The sequence below is a fragment of the Ailuropoda melanoleuca genome, chromosome 14 (assembly GCF_002007445.2).
Source record: "Ailuropoda melanoleuca isolate Jingjing chromosome 14, ASM200744v2, whole genome shotgun sequence".
Lineage (NCBI taxonomy): Eukaryota > Metazoa > Chordata > Mammalia > Carnivora > Ursidae > Ailuropoda > Ailuropoda melanoleuca.
The window spans coordinates 12,775,151-12,795,138 of record NC_048231.1 but is presented as its reverse complement, the minus strand read 5'-3'; the positions used below and the strand labels follow the sequence as shown (position 1 = coordinate 12,795,138).

Sequence of the window (19,988 nt, the reverse complement as noted above, 5' to 3'; positions counted from 1 at the left end):
AATCTTAAGCAGGCTCCATGCCCAGGGCAGAGCCTGACTTGGGGCTCAATCTCATGACCCTAAGATGAAGACCTGAGCTGAAATCGAGAGTTGGACACTTAACCAACTTTGCTGCCCAGGCGCCCCAGCATTTTCTCTTTTAATGATTGTACTGAAAGAAGGGGTTTCCTGACACAAAATAAGGTTGGACAAAATGTGTGAGATGACCTCCTAGCACACAGAGCAAAGCCTCATCTCTGGGTGAGCCACGGCCAGTGAGAGGCTGCTGGTGGTTTGCAGAGGCTGGCTTTGACCCTGTCAGCTTCAAGTAAGAGAGGTAAATATGCAAACTGCCTCTTTCAGGGCTGTAGACTAGAAATACCCTGACATTCTGTTCCCTGGAGGAGACCTGACACTGTGAAAGGGCAGAAAAAGAACTACAGACTCATCTGCTTATCAGCTTTGCCCTGAAAGGTTACAGGGGCCTTAAAGGAGTCCACTACAGCAAAAAGGAACCCTTCGCGGCTGCACAGAACTGAAAAGTGTGCCATCAGAGACAGTTTGCCAATCCAGGCTCATCCCCCTCTAGCCTTCACGGTTACTGGGATTTCAAGGCAGAATATGCACAGAGTGCTGATTTGGCTTATTCTAGTGTCTTACTTGATGCCCCACTGCATAAGCATGTTCTTGCTACATATTTCTCACATTGCCTTTCATCATCAAGAAGTGGCTGGGAACGTGTGCATGCACAACTAATACACAGTCTTATCAAATTCTAATCTGGCCACTCATGCATAGAATCCCGGTTTACAATGTCCACAACAGCCAAACTACGGAGAGAGCCCCAATATCCATCAACCGATGAATGGATAAAGAGGATATATGTGTACATACACACACACACACACACACACACACACACACACACACACACACAGGAATACTACTCAGCCATCAAAAAGAATGAAATCTTGCCATTTGCAACAACGTGGATGAAACTAGAGAGTATTATGCTAAGTGAAATAAGTCAAGTCAGAGAAAGACAAATGCCATATGATTTCACTCACATGTGGAATTTAAGAAACGAAACAGATGAACCTAGGGGAAGGGAAGGAAAATTAAGATAAAAACAGAGAGAGAGGCAAACTATACGACTCTTAACTGTAGGGAACAAACTGAGGGCTGCTAGAGGGGAGGTAGGTGGGGGAAGGTAAGTGGGTGATGGGCAGTAAGGAGGGCACTTGATGTAATGAGCACTGGGTGTTGTATGCAACTGATGAATCACTAAATTCTACCCCTGAAACTACTAATATATGTTAAAAAAAAAATCATGGTGCTTATTATATTTTCTTTCCAGAGCCTTTCATATAGCTTTTTGTGGTGAGGATAATTTATATAACACAACAAATTGGGACAACATGAATGAAGCAAATAGGGCAAATGTCAGAGTATCTGGAAAAGAAGAGTCTCGGGGCATACTGAGATTTAACATTTTATGCAGTTGCAAGCAGAGTATGGAACGTTAAAATATATTTAAGAGTTGAGACTATTTATGGGCTTTAATAGTCTCTCTTGCATGTCGTTTCCAAGTTGGCAACGGTAAAACCATGGCAACAGGAAATTCTTCCCTGCAGTGGCGTTTATGAATGCTTTTCTGTTTTCATGACTCAACTCCTTATTTAATTTCCTGTACAGAAAATCGGAGAGATTACTATAGACTGCAATACAGATGTGCTAATCCAAAGACCCTCTCAAAGAAAAACAGGTCACAGGTGTCCGTGGATGGATTTTGAGATAAAATTTAAAACTGCCTCCTCACAGACACACAGCAGACGTCAACCTACTCTAACCTAAACAGATACTTGAGAACTGCACTGTTTTATTAATGACCTGGGGAACAGGAGTGTACATGTATGTTCATGAACTTCCATGAAAGTACATGAGCCATAACTAAAAAAAAAACCTTCCCCATCATTGTGCTTTTAATCAACGAATTTCAGGAGCCAAACTAATACCAAAGCTAAGAAGCCTATTTTCTTAGGGATTCGATTAGACTATGAATAATAAAAATAGAAAATAAGCAAACAAAAGCCCTCACTATTAATAGAATACAAAAATGAATAAGAAAACCATAGGAAGACTGACTGCATAGATAAGCACAAGGATTATGAAAGAAATTAATGAAAGAAAAAAATTCTAGGGCTTACGACCAGATGGTTATAAGATTCTGGATTTTTTTTTTTTTTTAGATTTTATTTATTTATTCGACAGAGATAGAGACAGCCAGCGAGAGAGGGAACACAAGCAGGGGGAATGGGAGAGGAAGAAGCAGGCTCCTAGCGGAGGAGCCTGATGTGGGGCTCGATCCCAGAACGCTGGGATCACGCCCTGAGCCGAAGGCAGATGCCCAACCATTGTGCCACCCAGGCGCCCCAAGATTCTGGAATTTTTAATCACTCTAGCATTCAGCTAAATATAGTGAAATTTATGCAACACTATCCAGGAGCCATTCTGCGTGATTTGCACCCACTGCTCTACTACTCACATCGACACTTCTGATAACACGATATATTTTTTTTTTAAACAGTCCAATCCTAGCTACTTTGATTATAGTCTTCGATTGTTTCAGTGCCACATCCTCCCTCTCTGGCTTCTTCTCCCCTATCGGCAGCAGTGTTCTGCAGTAAATGGCAATGTTGTTTTATGGGCAATTTAGCAGATGAACATCAACACAGCAGGAGGGAAATAAGCGTAGCAGGAGAGTATAAGTATTTCTTACTTTTGGTGTCAAGCTGTGCACGGTACTTCTCAAATCCTTTGAGCCGAACACGTTCTCCCAACAGCTGAAGGAACTCCTCAAAGGCCGGGCCGGCTGACTCGTTGTTGTACATCTCCTCTTCGGTGCTCTGTCCAGCCCTGCAGTACATGATGCCCACCTTCTGCTGATAGTTCAGCTGTAAGAGAGGCAGTACAGTGCCGGTAAGTACGGGCGGGTCCACTATGCCCCCCACCCAATGCTCCTAACTCCTGCAGGGCACGTGCCCCCCAGAAAGTCAACAGCTCTCTTCTCTTGAAATCCTTCCGTTTCAATTCTTCCGTCTCTAATCCAAAAAAATACAGAACAAGTATCTGCAACTCTAATCTTCACAAATTAAGAGAAAAGGCCAGGAAAACGAATCAACACTTTCTGTACATCTAGGTCACGCATCATCAGAACAGATGTTGATACTTTAGGGAAGTTCTCTGAATGGATTACAAAGTACAAAATGAGGCCCTAAAAAACAGCTTGACAACAAAAGGGAATTCTTCTTTAATCATCTCCCCCTTTTCAAAGGGGAAGGCTTTACAAATTTAAAAGCAGAGGTCCACTTTATAAGAGATACTTTAAAATACATTCACACTAAAAAGCCCATGAATGTACTTGTGAATTTCGGGTTTTTTTTTTTTTTGGTAGAACTGGAAGATTTCACTCCCAATGCCACTTTTCCAATATACTAAATTATAAACCTCAGTTATATCTTTGTTAGGGCATTAGCATCATCAACAATATACTTTTCAAATATTTTTCTAAAAGACGAGAGCCTGAATAGAAACTTTAAAAGGGGTTTCATAATGGCAATCAGCTAGTGGCAAATATTCCTTCCTCAAAGACAGTTAAAACAAATCATTCAGGAGGTTTAAATATGATGCAACATTAATCAAAATATTTACTCATCACTGAAAAGTCTAGTCATTCTGCAAACAAATTTTACGGTGGTATTAGTCATTTAACAAAACATTAGTTTTCTTTTTAAGATTTATTTATTTATTTGAGAGAGAGAGCAGCGTGTGTGCACACATGAGCCGGGAGGGGGGGCAGAAGCAGAGGGACAGAGAGAATCTCAAACAGACTCCCCTCTGAGCATGGGAGCCCAACATGGGGCTAGATTCCAAGACCCCGAGATCACAACCTGAGCTGAAACCGAGAGCCAGACATTTAACCGACAGAGCCACCCAGACACCCCAAGACATTAGTTTTCAGTATAAAAATTTAGACTTTTAATGCCCTAGTGAAATCGAGGCACTCTACACTGCTGTGGCCTCTTTCCAGAGTGACAGTGCAGCGCATCAGTCAATTTTTGTATCCCAAAGTGAAAGAGGGAAGGGAAGAGGCAAAATTGTAAAAGCTAACATTTCTTGAATACTCACTAAATGCCAATCGCTGTTTAGAATTTAAGATACATTAGCTGATGCTCACAACAGCCCATAGAGCAAATATCAGCAGAGTCGAGAATGTAAGAGGAAGCGACAAGCTCAGTAGGGAGAGACACAACACTACAAACTCCGTCCCATGACATGGCTGGCTCTATACCAAGATTCAACCAGGCTTGAATCCACAGCCCCTATTTGCAATTCTGAAGTTGAAAGGTAAAAACCAAATTTAGGCAATCAGACTTGGCAGTAAAACTTGATATGGGCAGACATTAATACTTTTAATTTATTCTACATTACATGAATATTCACATTTTTCCCCTGTAGGAATATTAATGTGATAGTGGGGTGCTGTCTCAGATACCAGTGGGAATATTTCTGTATGGTGTATACATTCTATTGTCCTTCTAAAACGTGGACATTTCTGAATTCTGAAAGCCGGCTCCTACCATTTTATATAAGGGACTGTGAACCTGAACTGCTCTTTCCAACTTTCTAAACCAAATGATTCAGCATAGTAACAAGAAAATGTCATGGGGCAAAACTCTCACTTGCTTTCCTCCATCCACTGCACACTACCTCATGGACAAGGAAGCTCCACGGCCTTTATACGACCCCCGCGGACATGAGAGCTCCCGGGGAGTGCTCTCGTTGCATAAGAGGCTCCCCCTTGCTCCCCCTACTCCGGCGAGCAGGTCAAGTTCCAAGCCGGAAACTTGCAAATAACCGGATATAGTAATCATGGAATATTTTCACAACAGCATGTGACGTCACATTATTTCTACTTCATTAAATTATCGACAAACACTTTTGACTTAGTTCATTTTCATATACCACATGTAGGTAAAACGGAACAAAAGTCAGAATAAAATTTATCGCACATGGCTGACATTTCACCCTTCTCTCAGCAGGCCTGCTTCAAACGTCTGAATGTGGCTCATGTTTGCACGGGGACTCCCACAGGTAGAGATCTCACCTTGGCTTTAGAATTAATCTGAGTACCTACCCTATCAGGTCTCAACAAATAAAAAATAGTGGTAGGCTCTGTGTCCACTACAAAAGCAGCCTTCATACAGCCGAATCTTTACTGTTGCCCTGCAGGGAGGGCTATCAAAGAGAAGAAGGCATGTGGAGAAAGGAAGGGGTTTTGGGCTATTTGCTGTTTGGCTCTGTGCCTCCCAGATCAGCCTTCTCAGGCCACAACATAAAACAAAAGTCACCCTGTTCAACAGAAAGCATCATCCAGACACTGGGATTTGTGGATGGCTTTTTACAACTTCTCAGATAAAGGCCGAAGATTTCACTGTGCAACATTCAAAAGGATTCGTTTATATAGAAATAGGAGTTCACTACGGAGAGAAGTGAGGAAACTTCCCCTCAACCACCAGAGAAAATGAATCCGAGGACAATGAGACAGTGTGCCGCCGTTTTCTGACGGATTTTTCATCCTCTAGTGAACTCCACCGGCAGCTCAGGGAACAAACTGGCATCTGCTGCTTGTGAAAAGAAGGAGCCTTTAAGAGGATTAGGAAATTTGTTAGAATGTCAGATTTCCTCCGGTTTGAAACTGTGCCAGATGTCACTGCTCTATCCGCTAACGTGACAATATGACTGTATTCTTGGTTTCTAGTGCAATTAAATCAAGATAGGTGGTATTCTATGGAGGCAGGCTCCTGGAACCCCTAGTTAGCAACCCTGCTCCCTGCCAGAATACGAGGGACTGGTGGAGAGGAGTTATGTAAATATAATAAGGAACACTGCAAGAGAAAGAGCAAGTGTAAATGGAGGCAGAGCTAGGGTTTGGGGTTTTGAGTCATTAGGAGGTTATATAAAACAGCACTTTTTTTGGAGACACACACAAACACATCTGTATGGGTTTATATATACAAATACACAATGCTTCTATATAATGCTCAAAATACAGTTATGAGGACACCAGAAGCCATCCTGGGAACTGGCTGTGTTTATCCACAGTTTGGGGTAATCCTGGGGCCATGCTATATAATTCCATGCCTGCATATCAACTGTTCACAGGGAGCATTCTGGAAGTGTCTGGACACCCACAAATGTTTCTTTTATAACAAGTAATGATGGTCAATCCAACAGGACAAAGGCTACATTTGAGACGAAGGTCTTTAATCGCAATAAAGCAAAGTGTCCTTAAAACCCATCAAAAGTGACATGGGCTCTCACAGCTAGGAACCAACAGGACATAAAATCACTCTTCTTCTAATAAAGTGGATACCTCAACATAGAATCAAAGAAACAAATACTGCCATCGGATTTACATAGCCCTGAGTGTCTGGAAAGATGGATGATGAAGTCAGAGCCCTTCGCCAATAGAAACAGATTGGAACAACCAATCTCTCAGTTCGGCATTTTCACCTCCTCTTGCCTGGTGTCGCAGCCTCAGGAAGGCTACTGGGACAGCAAAGACCATGAGAATAACCCAGTTCTCAAATTCTTAGAAACCTTTACACTGTCTGACTTAATCCAGAAAATTAAAACCGTCACTATGAGTCATGGTATTTCACTGTGAGGCAGTTCTCAGAGTGTGGGCCGTGATGCCTGGGGGGATTGAGCTTTGCTCTGGGACACAGATATCTGGAAATAGTTTGATCCTTTCAGTTCTTGCTTCTAAACTCCATTAGGTTGTACAACAGCAATGTTTAACTTAAGGATAATTTTGCCCCACTGTTGAGGCCAAACCGTCCTGAGACGACTCCTCTGCCACGTGAACCAGGAGGTTCTCCAGTCGGCCTGGTGGAGGCAGAAGCTATTCCTGGCCTTGTGGGAGAACTGAGGGTTTGCCCCCCTAAACCCGGAAGGTGGTTCTCACCCTGGCCTCAAGTCGTTTCCTCAAATGAGCACACTTAACAGTACTCATCTCTGCAAACTCCACCTTCCTTGGCTTCCCGGGACTCACCTGGAAGTCTCAGTCGGGGAGACTGCTGGGCTTCCACAGATGCCCCTCCCCGTACTGCAGTCTGCAAATTCTTCAGGCAGAAAGCTGGTATGATCTCCCTGTCCATTCAATTTGTATCCCACCTCCCAGAGATCACTGTCCTTTGCTGTCTGATGCCCAAAGTAATAAAGACCACTGTTTCATTGTTTGGCCTCGTTTTTTAAAAGTTGTTCCAGGTAGAAAGGTAAATTCAGTCCCTCTTTCTTAATCTTGGCTACAAGCAGAAATCTGGCTTGAATTTTTACATCAAGTTTATTGGTATATAATTTCTGAACAGTAAACTGCATCCATTTGATTTAATGAGTTCTAATACACCTGTACCATCAAAATACAGAAAATTTCCATCATTTCTGAGTTTCCTGATTCCTGCATCAACTCACTCAGATGATCATTGCCCCCCCCACTATAAATACGTTTTGCCTAAATTTTTAATGAATCTTTTTGTTGGGTAAAATCCACTGTGAGTTAGTCTTTTGGCACTCTAGAAACCTGTCCTGGCGTCTACCTTTTCTTTAGGCTTCAGAGCCTGACAAATGGTTGATTTTAACATTTAGTTGTCTTGTTCTTCTATGAAGGTCCTTCTTCCCTCTGTCTATGGTTTTTCTCTTTTTCTTCTATTTTCAGACATTTTTATCCTGATGGACCTATGCCTGATTTTCTTTATATTTATCATGTTTAGGGCAGGCAGAGCTCCATAAATCCATCTTAATTCATTATCTTTCATCAGTTTTGGAAACCTTTCTATCAGTATTTCTTCAAATACTGATTCTGTCCCCCAAATAATGCTTTACTTGTTTTCCTCTGGGGAATTCCATCACATATACGTATTTCATTCTGGCTCACTGCCTTTTAGGTACTTTTCTGTATTTCTCTCTCTCTTTTTTTTTTTTTTTTTGTTTCCATTCTCCAGTTAAAACTTTTCTGGTAACTGCACCTCTATGTTTATGGCAGCATTATTTACATAATCAAACTACAGAAGCAGCGCAAGTGTCCACTGACTGATGAATGGATAAAGAAGATGTGGATGTACACACACTGGAATATTACTGAGCCATCAAAAAGAATGAAATCTGCAACAATATGGCTGCATCTAGAGAGTATTATGCTAAGTGAAAAAAGTCAGTCACAGAAAGACAAATACCATATGATCTCATTCATATGTGGAATTTAAGAAACAAAACAAACAAGCAAAGGAAAAAAGAGGGTGGGGAGACAAATCAAGAAACATACTCTTAACTACAGAGAACAAACTGGTAGCCACCAGAGGGGAGGTGGGGTGGGGGGGATATGGGGAACTAGGGGATGAAGATTAAAGAGTATATGTATCACGATAAAAACAGAAACAAAAAAATGAAAAGAAAAAGAAAAACAATTTTCTGATAATTTATCCTCAATTCATCAATTTTCTCTTTTGCTCGAATATGTTCTTAAACATATCTGTTGAAATTTTAACTTTTGCTATATTTTCCATTCTAGAATTTCAATCTGATTGTCTTACAGATGCAGTGATCCCTGAACTCCGTTTTTTATTTCTGCAGCCCTCCTGAAATCAAGGCTGATCTGTCACTGAACTTTTATCTGCAGCTTTATGTGGACTTAAGCCCCAAGCCCACAATAAACAGCAAATGTCTAAGGAAAAAAGCACTGCATGATGTTAATTTTGATGAATACCATTTTCTCAGTTATTGCTTGTCTAGATCAAGTTTTTAGTATTGTATTTCAGAACCCTTTACCAGGTCCCAGGTCCCAAAAATTTTTTTCTATGTTACTGTTGGAATTTTTATAGTTTTACATTTCAAACAATGATCCATTTGGATAAATTTTTGTACAATGTGTGATGTTTAGGTCAAGATCATTATTTTGTCTATAGATATTTAATTGTCCCAGCACTTTTGTTTGAAAAGCCTATCCTTCCTACATTGAACGGTTCTTACACTTTGTCGAAAATCACTTGGATAGGGCGCCTGGGGGGCTCAGCCAGTTAAGTGTCTGCCTTTAGCTCAGGTCATGATCCCGGGGTCCCGGGACTGAGCCCCGCATCAGGCTCCCTGCTGAGTAGGGAGTTTGCTTCTCCCTCTGCCCTTCACCCCACGTGTGCTCTGTCTCTCAAATAAATAAAATCTTAAAAAAGAAATCAGTTGGATATATGTGGGGGTGGGTACTATTTCTAGTTTCTCTATCCTGTTCCATTGATCCGTTAGTCTGTCGTCCCAATAATAAAACATGGTTTTATTATCCTATAGTCACATAATTCTTAAAATCAGGAAGTCACATAATAATTCTTAAAATCAGGAAGAATGATTTCTCCCACTTCATTCTTCTACAAAATTGTTTTAGCTATTCTAGTCCCTTTGCCTTTCCATATAAATTTCAGAATAATCTTGTCTATAATTATAAAATATCTTACTGGGATTTTAATATTGTGTTGACTCTATATCAATTAGGAGAGAACTGACATCATTAATATGTTGAGTCTTTTAATCCATGAACATGGTATGTCTCTCCATTTATTTTGGTCTTCTTTGATTTTTTTCATCAATGTTTTACAGTTTTTAGCATACTAGTCCTATGCATGTTTTGTTTGATATATACCCAAGCATTCATTTTTTATTGTGGAATTGTAAGTGGTATTGTATTTTAATTTTAGGTTCCACACATTAATTAAAAGAAATCAAATTGAGAACTACATCAAAGTAAAAAGCTTTTGTCTAATGAAGGGAATCAAAACCATCAACAACAGGAAAAGGCAACCTAGTGAACAGAAGACATTTGCAAATAATATATCTGATATGGGGTTAATATCCAAAATACATAAAAAACGTATACAACTCAACACCAAAGAAAAAATAACCCCAAACAAGTAATCCAATTAAAATGAACAGAGAACCCGAATAGACATTTTTCCAAAGACGACAGACAGATGGCCAAGAGACACATGAAAAGATGCTCAACATCATTAATCACCAGGGAAATGCAAATCAAAACCACAATGAAATATTGCCTCAGAATGGCTAAAATCAAAACCACAAAAAATAACAAGTATTGATGAGGATGTGGAGAAAAGGGAACTCTTGTGCACTACTATGGGAATGCGAATTGGGACAGCCCCTGTGGAAAACAGAATGGAGATTCTGCAAATAAATTAAAACTGAAATACCATATGATCCAGTAATTCCCTACTGTGCATTTACCCAAAGAAAATGAAAACACTAATTCAAAAAGATAAATGAACCCCTATGATTATTACAGCTTTACTTCCAAAAGCCAAGATATGCAAGCAACCTAAGTGTCCATTAGTAGATGAATGGATAAAGAAGATGTTGTACATATACACAACAGGGATATTACTCAGTCATAAAAAGGAAAGAAATCTTGTCATTTGAACAACATAGACGGACCTAGAGGGTATCGTGCTAGGTGGAATAAGTCAGAGAAAGACAAATACCATCTGATTTTGTTTATATGTGAAATCTAAAACAAATCAACAAACAAAACAGAAACAGACCCATAAATATAGAGAACAAACTGGTGGTTGTTGGGGCTGGGGGTGGGAAAGACAAAATGGTGAAGGGCAGTAGGAGGTATGGCTTCTAGTTATGAAATGAGTAAGTCATGGGCATGAAAGGTACAGCATAGGGAATATAGTTACTGGTACTTTAATAGCATTGTAGTGACAAATGGAAGCTACACTTGTGGAGAGCACGGCATAACGTACAGACTTGTTGAATCACTGAGTTGCACTCCCAAAACTAATGTAACATTGTGTGTCAGCTATACTTCAACTGAAAGAAACAACAAAGATCTCAAATTGATCACTGTGAGTTGATGTTGAATCCTACAACTTTGCTGAACACACCTCTGTAGTTCTAGGAAGTTCTAGGAAGGTTCTTTGGGGTTTTGTACATAAACTACCATGTCACCTGAAACAGAGACATTTTTTTTCTTTCCTTTATCGAAAATCTTTTATTTTATTTTCTTGCCTTATCGTGCTGACTTGAACTTCCAGTATCATGCTGAATAGCAATGGTGACAGTGTATCTTCCTGCCTTCTTAACACGAAGTCTTTCATCAGTAAGTAGAATATAAGCTGTAGATGTTTTATAGATGTTTCTCATTAAGTTGGGCAAGTTCCTCCCTACTTCCGTTTTCATCATGAATGACCACTGTGTTGTTCCTCAAATCTCACAATCCTTACCCAATCTGCCTCCTTCTCTCCACCTTGCAAATTCATTTTGTGTTGGCTTTAAATACAGTGTACAAGGTTTTAGCTGTACTTAGCAGGAAGAAGAGGCAAAAAAATAGATCTACTCTGTATTTCCAGGAGCAAAAGTACAAACTTTAAAAACTATTTTGTCCAGTGTTCCTGGTTATTCTCATTGGGTGGGCTGGTCTGCAGCAAACTATTCTGTCATTACTGGACATGATGACCTTGTTCATTTTTTAAAATCCTCATGATTCACACTGACAGCATTTACTTTGGCTTGTTTTTCATAAACATGACAACTTTCTTAACCACTTCTTAAAGACTCATCACTATTCTGTCCCCTAAAAAGAATGTCAAAGAGACCAGAAAAATTCAGTGTTGTGGGCAAAAAATGCTAATTAGAAAATCTGTCCTCATTGGAAATGAATAACAAAAATAAAATCACTTTTTAAAAATGACATGGATACTGGGTAGGAAAGTTATTTTGAAAATCTGACTGAGATGCTGTCAAAATTATTTTTATTTGTGCACAGACATTCTAAGCTACTTTTATCTTAGCATAACAAAAAAATTATATACAAACACACAATAATCTCTAATGTACAAAATTTCTCAACAAAAATAAAAAGCTTCATATTGGGTATTAAATTGATAATAAATGTACCTGGTTTTGACTTGATATTAAGACAAATTTCTATTATATAGAAAAATGCTCTTCATTGCAGCATTGTAATAGGAAAAGACAGGAATCAATCCAAATGTCCATCAATAGGGAAACTGATAAATTATGGTACAGTAACACAACATAATATTATGCAGGCATAAAAACAATGGGAAAGCTTTCTATATATTGACATAGAAAGATCTCCAAAATATATTACTCAGTGAAAAAAGAAAGTGTCCACAGCATGCTAGATTCTGTATAAGGAAGAAATAAGACTCTATATGCATATTTGATGATATCTGTATAAAGACAGAATATATAAGAAACTAGTACAAGTAGTAACTATACAGGAAGAGAGAGGGAGGAGACAGAGCAGAGTAGGAATGGGATTCCTCAAAGTAAACATAATTACTTTGATCTCTGCACCACTGGAAGATATTAGCTAGTTAAGTCCCATAGGAGAGAAACAAGTGTAGATATTTGTTCTAAAGCTGAATTTAAAACACAATCCATAATTTAAGGTCAAGACTGACAGATCTGCACTCCATTACTCCTTTCGGACTGTGAACCAAAGAATGCTCACTGCTTGTCTCTGCCATGCTCAAACCCGTCACTGCAAACTGCAGTCCCACCACAGGCAACTGTCTTCCGAAAGCCACTGCTATCAGCTGTGCTAAGCACTGAATCTTACCAATGAAACGGACTCCAACCAGTCATCCAACCCAGCCTCTGCCAGGCGAAAGAGCGTGGATGAGAAAGCACAGAGTGACCACTACTTGGGAAGAGACAAGATAAAGCCAACAATGCCACCGCCTTCTTCCCCTGACCTGACGACTGTCATGTGTATTTCCCTCTTGATAACGTGCATACAGATCCACGAGCTGTCTAGAATCAATGTGGTGGCCACCTGAACTGTAACTGGGCCTTAGCTGTTACCATAATCTAAACGAAGAATAAAATTTCAGGAGTGGTAATTGTTCTGCCAAAGCTTCATTCATATAAAATGGATTTGGGGAAAAATGTTTTCCTTATGGTTCCTTCTTTAAATCTAGCGGCCTGAATCAAAGAACAAAGTGGCTGGCAAAAACTCATTTATCCTCAATAAAATAATGCAACATGGCAATGAACAGGCTGAGTCAGCACAGAATTTCATCCACACCCTTAATCAAAGAATCGGTGCTAGTCACTATCAGATAACACTGCTTCTTTCCTTAACATTCATTCTGGAAATAAGTATCACAGACCTAATTAGATATGATCATTTTCCCCTTTAACTTCAATAACTTTCAAGGAATAGAAAGCCCAATGAATATTTTCATTTCTTTGCGTTTTTAATAATTACCTAGAAAAACAGTGGAGATACTCGTTTAGGTAAAACCACTACCGTGTACATGAAACCTGACATTTCCTAATGAAAACAGGACTACCAATTTTCTCTACTGCAAACTGGCAATTGCACTTTAATATGTTATACTTAATACTGGGCACCGAAGCCAGCAGCAGTAATGCTTGGAGCCCCCTTTCCACAGTTTCTTTTCCCACTCAAGGGAGGAAGAGGGGGATGGGGTGCTTAGTGCACTGCATCAGAGCACAGGCTCTGGAACCCAGCGCTTGGATTCGAGACCTGCCTCCACCACACCCTAACGGTGCGTGGTGGGGTCTTTCGGCCTCTTTGTGCCTCCGTGTTCTTGTCTGTAAAACAAGAACAATAATAGCACGTACATCAAAGGATTCTGAGGACTAATTAAAATAATAATAATTCATGTAAATTGCTTCAGAGGGTGCCTGGCTTGGTCACTGCTCCGTAAAAAATATCTATTTTTATTACTCTCTTACATGTGCCTCACACTCCCGTGAGGCTAGACTGCCTGCTGCCATAACCAGATGCTGCTTTCATCCTTCTGTACTTTGTTCGTACTGTTGTGAGTCTCGACCACCGCCCTGCTTGTTCTCTGGCCTGAGGAAGTCCTCCTCCCTTCCATGGCCCATCTTGGGAATGGGCCTAACCAATCATGACTTGGCCCTGTTGGCCTGTGCCTCCACTGCTCTCTGTTTGCAATTCTCTTATTATACTCATTATATTAAACCTGACTTTCATTATAATAATTTATGACCTTGTCTCCTTCATGGGTAAGGACTGTGTCTTACTAGCCTATTTATTCTCCATAGTATTTAATAATCCACAAAGAGTGGTTCTCCATAAGCATTTATTAGATTTGAAACAGTTGTGCTTACTTATGACCGTGTAACCTATTATATACGGCCTGTACTAGCAGCTCTCTCGTGGGATGCACACAAGGTTAAAGGAGATAGTGCACGTAACGGGCTTCTAACAAGCTGTTATTTTATCATTATCAACTGCAGCTAACAGTTCTTCGTGTGCACCATGTGCCCGGCATGGTGGCTTTTCATTCCTCTTGCATGGAGTAGATGAGATAAAGGTGTTTTTTAAATGACTGGTGAAGAAAATGGCTCCGACATGGCAAATTTAAAAGTAACTATTAGCTATATTATTAAAAAGCTGGCTTGAATAGATCACGAAATTCCTGATATTTTACAGCATAGTTTTGAGTATCTAAATAATTCAAGACATGCAGAAGTATAAAAACTTGCAAATCGTAAAAACAAAGGGCAGTATTCTGCAAATGAGTGTACCCAGTGTTCAGAACTATTAAGGGAAAACAGCACTGCGAACCTCTGAAAGTCTCAGTCTTCTCACCACTGTAAAACAGGCCCATGACTAGAAGCCCTGTGCAGGGCACTATAAGGAGTGAACCAGGACACGTGCTAAAGTGCTTACAGCACTGCAATAAGTAAACATGTGTGCTGATCTAATTTGTTTTTATCATAAATGATGCTCTCAATTATCGAATAAGTGAAGATCTAGGACCAAGATGGATAAACTAAATCCAGAGTTGATCCAAATTTTCTAAGTCACAGTCTGTTCTAAATCCTTGACAGTGTGAAATCACTGGTAGGGTACTGCCCTGTATAGTACAATGGAAATGGGCATCAATAAACAGCGAGAGGCCCAGAAAGGCATCAGGAGGAAGGACGTGAAAGCCCGGATATGCCACATCTACAACTTCGATGATCATGTATTCATTTTCTAAACTTCACGAATTAAAATGTCTACCTTCAGTTCCTGCAAACTATCAGTCTAATCAAATAAAAAACACACTTTTTATATTTCTGTGAAATGCTTTCTTATATATTACAGATATAATTTTAATTTGTTCTATTCATTTCAGCTTTTAGAAGTGGTAAAAAGAGAAAATAAAGCACCAGGGATCTGAAAGTCAAAATGTTAAAATGAAGCAAGCAAATAGTATTTTCTTTTCCCAAACATAATCATGTAAGCTATTTAAAGGAAAAAAGCTACTAAAGGAATTGTTTAAATAAAACTTAAGGGGAGATCCAGAAGTTCTTTTCAGTGAGTCTAGTTTCCTGATATCATTCTATGAATCTTTTTAAATGTAAGGATGTATAAAGCATGAAATTTTTAAAAATGACATAGATAGAGAAAATGCTTTGCAATGATTCAAATGCATAATCTATTGCACTTATATGCATTTCTTTTTAAAAATCTATATGTAAAAGGCATGAAAATAATCATTTTCTCAAAATGATTCCAAGGCATTAATGAGATTTCCTACCAAAAAAAATGACTCCCCAGACTAAACGCTCAAGTATGTGTGTCATCTGCTTTTTATCAGCACAATCCTGGCTTTGAACGCTATGGAGATATAAATGAAAAGACGGAGGCCAAGGGAGCGGGGGTGGGGGTAGGGTGGGAGGGAGCTCCTTAGTCCAGATTTAGAGCTGTGTATATAAAAGAGCAGGCCTTAAACTTTTAGGTTCTACTGCCTAGTAAAATTTCCAAAATAAAACTGGGGAGACTACCCTAGGTTGCCAAATTTTAATTTCTCTGAGGAAAGGCATTAAAGAAAACAACACATATTATCAACAATAATTTATGAAGGAAAGGATATTTTAATACCCCCTAAGAATAAGAAGCCCATAATTTTAGAATGGGCAGTTTTGTGAATTAAATAAATTTAGCTTTAAGATAAACTCACCATATAGTGTTATCTTTTCTAGGTTGATGGGACCAGAAAGTGTTCATCACTAAGAGAGGGCATAAAATGAGCCAGAGACCACACAAGATGTCTACAGTTAGGGCGCCCAGTTTTTAGGAATATGGGTACAAAGGGGAAAATGGCAAAAAACAACAACAACAAAACTTTTCTTCTATAAAATAACCTGTTCTAATGTAGGATTTAGAATGTTCAATTTGTGATTACATTAACAGTGTTGAAATATGATTCTCCTTGAAAAGTAGAGTAACTGAAAAGACTGAATCCATAAAGTTGAACCTAATCCTCATTTTTCTATTCCTCCGCTAGACTGCATGCTCAGAACATTTACGGGAATACAGCCCCCAAACAGTTAAGCCTCAGCGGTGTTCTGAAGCATTCCAAGTGTGCCCGATTTGCATGTTATAAACACAGACACACAAAGCCTACTTGAAATCTATGTACAGAACAGACATCAGCTGGGCTGATAAGTAAAATGAATGGACAGAGAGCGCAAAGATTAGAAAAGTTGTGTCCAGCCATTGGTTCCTCATATATCCCTACTGGCTGAATTAAAGGAATATACCTTAAAAGGGATTTTTTTTAAAACTCCTATTCATTTTAAGAATGTTGGAATTTTTGGTTAATTAAGGAGATGCCATCAAAATTTGTTCATAAAATGGCATTCAATAAGTGGACTGATTTTATGTTTGGAGGAATTTTTTTTTAAATGCAAGAGTAAAGTTATTATTAGTCATATTGCCAGGATGTAATATGGCTGAAATGTTCAAAGATGTTCAAAGAGAGAGTGAGAGTGTATAAATACAGCAGCTAACACAACTAGCCCAGATGCTCGAATTCTTACAAGCAGAATGTGGGCACATCTCTGGTTAGTGTATCTTCCAGAGCATAACCTGTCATTCTCTACCCTTTTGCTGTCTCTGTATGGATTATCTTATCAACCAGCTGCATCTTGACCAAATGGCCACACATTAAGGTACAAGAAGAACGGAAGTGAGAAAATATTGAGCATTTCCTTTTGTGACTAATTAGGACACAAATTTTTAAAATCTTGTATTTAGAAATCTTGGCTAGACTACATCTTTGGTGGTATAAATAGACTTTTGAAAACTGAAGCGTTTAAGAAGAGTGTGGTATAGTGGCTAAGAGCACAGGCTTCGAACTTATTAAACTGTGTGAACCTGGGCTTACTTACTACTCAATTTCCCCATGCCTCAGGGTCCTCATCTCTAAAATGGGGATAATAATGGTGCCATTCTCGTAGGGCTGGGAGAGTAAAAGTGGTAACATATTTAAGGCACTTAAAACAGAGGCTCTGATTGCTACTACTTACTCCTACAGTATCTGAAAAATTCACTGCATTTATGGAAGATTTTATACTGAAAGAGTTGAACTCAATTTAAGAACTGTATCAATTCAGACATAGAAAATTTCATCAGGTGAGAAAGGTTCAGAGAGTTAAGAAGAAAGAAAATGAGTAATGGCAAAGAGACCATACTTTAAGATAAATGGTATCAGTTTTCCCTGTCAAAAAAGAAATATGAAGGTCTGTATTCTGGAAACCTAGCAGTTAATCTGAGCAGCAAGAATGTCTTCCCCCAGAAGCCAAACTCACCCCTTGTTCATCCAGTTTCATGAGTTGCTCTGTGACCTTGGGCGTGTTGAAGGCCAACCTCAGGCACTGGACGTTGAGCTCAGGAATCACGTGCTCCAGCACTTCCTTCAGGGGCAGTCCTCTGGCTGTTGAGTGCTTTGCCGTTGAGGGAACGGCATCCTCCAGGACTGAGCCTCTCAGGGTCATGAGCTGAAAGACAGACATGAGCTCCGATGACGGTTCTCACTGTGGGAGGGGCGTAAATACATCGAATGCACTGAGGCCCAGGTTAAGGCGCTGCTGAGGAGTAGGGAACGACTTGTGAAGGGGAAGCCGGTGAGGGAGAAAGAATGAGGGGAGTGATGGAAGAACTCTATATACGAAAAGAAGCCAAGGCTTCCAAGACCCAGGCAAGTCCAAAGGAACTCATTATCAAGCCTTCCAAGGACACCTACTTAAAAACCAAATAAGGCATTTCCTTAAAGAGCTCGGTAAGATCAGGATCTTTATATGGCTGTAAAATGCCACTAACCAAATTAAGAAGGAGCTATCCCAGAGAAATATCTGAAGCATAAATGCTCAGGATTTAGACATTATACCTTTTTTAAATTTTATATTATTTTATGACACAATTATTTTACATTACATTATTTTATTACAAAATTTTATTACATTACATTATTTTATTATAAGAGATAAGGGAAAGGACAAAGGTTTAAATTTCATAACATCTTGCTGACAACCATGAACCATTTATATCCCCAAATGCTATGACAGTAAGACCAGGACTGTAGTTGGTACAGCAGCATGGTCAACAGCACCGGAAATCACTCTAGATTTCCTTTTTTTTTTTTTTTTTAATTTCTTTATTCGACAGAGAGAGAGACAGCCAGCGAGAGAGGGAACCACAAGCAGGGGGAGTGGGAGAGGAAGAAGCAGGCTCATAGCAGAGGAGCCTAATGTGGGGCTCGATCCCATAACGCTGGGATCACGCCCTGAGCCGAAGGCAGACGCCCAACCGCTGTGCCACCCAGGCGCCCCTCCCCTTATTTCTTAAAACACTTTCCATTATTATGAAATATAAACATAACCAAAATAATGTCTCTATGTAATGATGATTTGCTGGAGTAAATACAAAGCCTAGAGCAGTCTTAATTCCCAAAAAGTGTCACGTGGCAAAGCTGTTACTATAACGTAAACATTGTATGGTGACCTAAGAAAAAACCCCACCACACTGAACACCTTCCCATGAAGCCGGCAGGTCATGAGGCACGGAACTGCAGCAGGTGCGGCGAGAGCGGACAGAGGAGGGTGCGCGTGCTGGCGGCCAGGTGTGCGGTGTACGAGCGTGAGAGGAAGAAACACACAACGGCAACTCGGAAGGCTCTATTTACTAAGGAAAGTGTAACCAGTTCAGGTCCTAAGAGGGTCCAAAGGCAGAATATGGGGTATTGTGGCTCAGTGCATAAGAAAAGGCCCTCATGGAAGGGATGGCACTAAAAAGGGGCCATGAAATCGGGGGAAAATTCTGTAAAAGAGCATGTCAGAGAGTGAAGGTAACTGAGACAAGGAAGAAGAGGATGTGGGGTGGCAAGAGCCACTGCTCTGGCCGAGCTGGATGGGAAGAGCGCGCACGGGAGGGCGGGTGGGTGCACCTGAGGGGTGTGCACCCCGTCAGGCTCCAACAGGCAGCCTCAGACCTTGTTTGAATGGGGAAGAGGACGCGTACCCTAAGGCCAACTGCAAGAGGAAGAAGCCGCAGGCAGACAACACAGTCAGAAGGAAGCTATGAGAGTGTCGGAAATCAGGCAAAGGGGGCATGACAGACGGTTAGCAGGGAAATGGAAACCAAAGGAACAATCACCAGGGAAGTCAAATCTGTAACATTTGCCAACTGATGGTGAAGACAGGGAGGGTAGGAAAAGCAAAATTTACCAACATCTTGCTCTCACTACGAGAACAAAGTACTATTCGTTTAATTAGTATCTTTTCTTTCATTTATAAAGAATTTGTTTTCAAATATCACTTGTGTAAAAAACATCATTTTTCCTATGATTTAATACCAAATTTGACAGAAATGGTTTCTGGGGCTTTCTTTTGTTTGTGTTTTAAGTCCTGGGAAACTGCTGAACCGCCCAGGTACTGCGTTCCTCCTTCCATGAGTAACCTGTGCCTGGACACAGGAAGCTACAGAGGCTGGAAGTCTGCCCAGCTGAGAAACCAAGACCAGGAATGCGAATCTTGCACCACAGAAAGACAGCAGCTCACCCCAAGCAAGCCAAACAGAGGAGGAA

At 40.0% G+C, this 19,988-nt stretch overlaps 1 protein-coding gene across 3 annotated transcripts in view; it reads right to left on the bottom strand.

Moving 5' to 3' along the window:
* The window catches only part of LOC100469206 (signal-induced proliferation-associated 1-like protein 1), a 127,287-nt gene that overhangs the window by 73,504 nt on the left and 33,795 nt on the right, over positions 1–19,988 (bottom strand). For all 3 annotated transcript variants that reach the window (XM_034642441.1, XM_034642442.1, XM_034642443.1), the window contains exons 3-4: positions 17,716–17,904; positions 2,759–2,933 (exon numbers count right to left, since the gene is read on the bottom strand). In XM_034642441.1, coding sequence (XP_034498332.1) covers positions 2,759–2,933; positions 17,716–17,904 — 364 coding nt within the window. The remainder of the gene's footprint in view (positions 1–2,758; positions 2,934–17,715; positions 17,905–19,988) is intronic.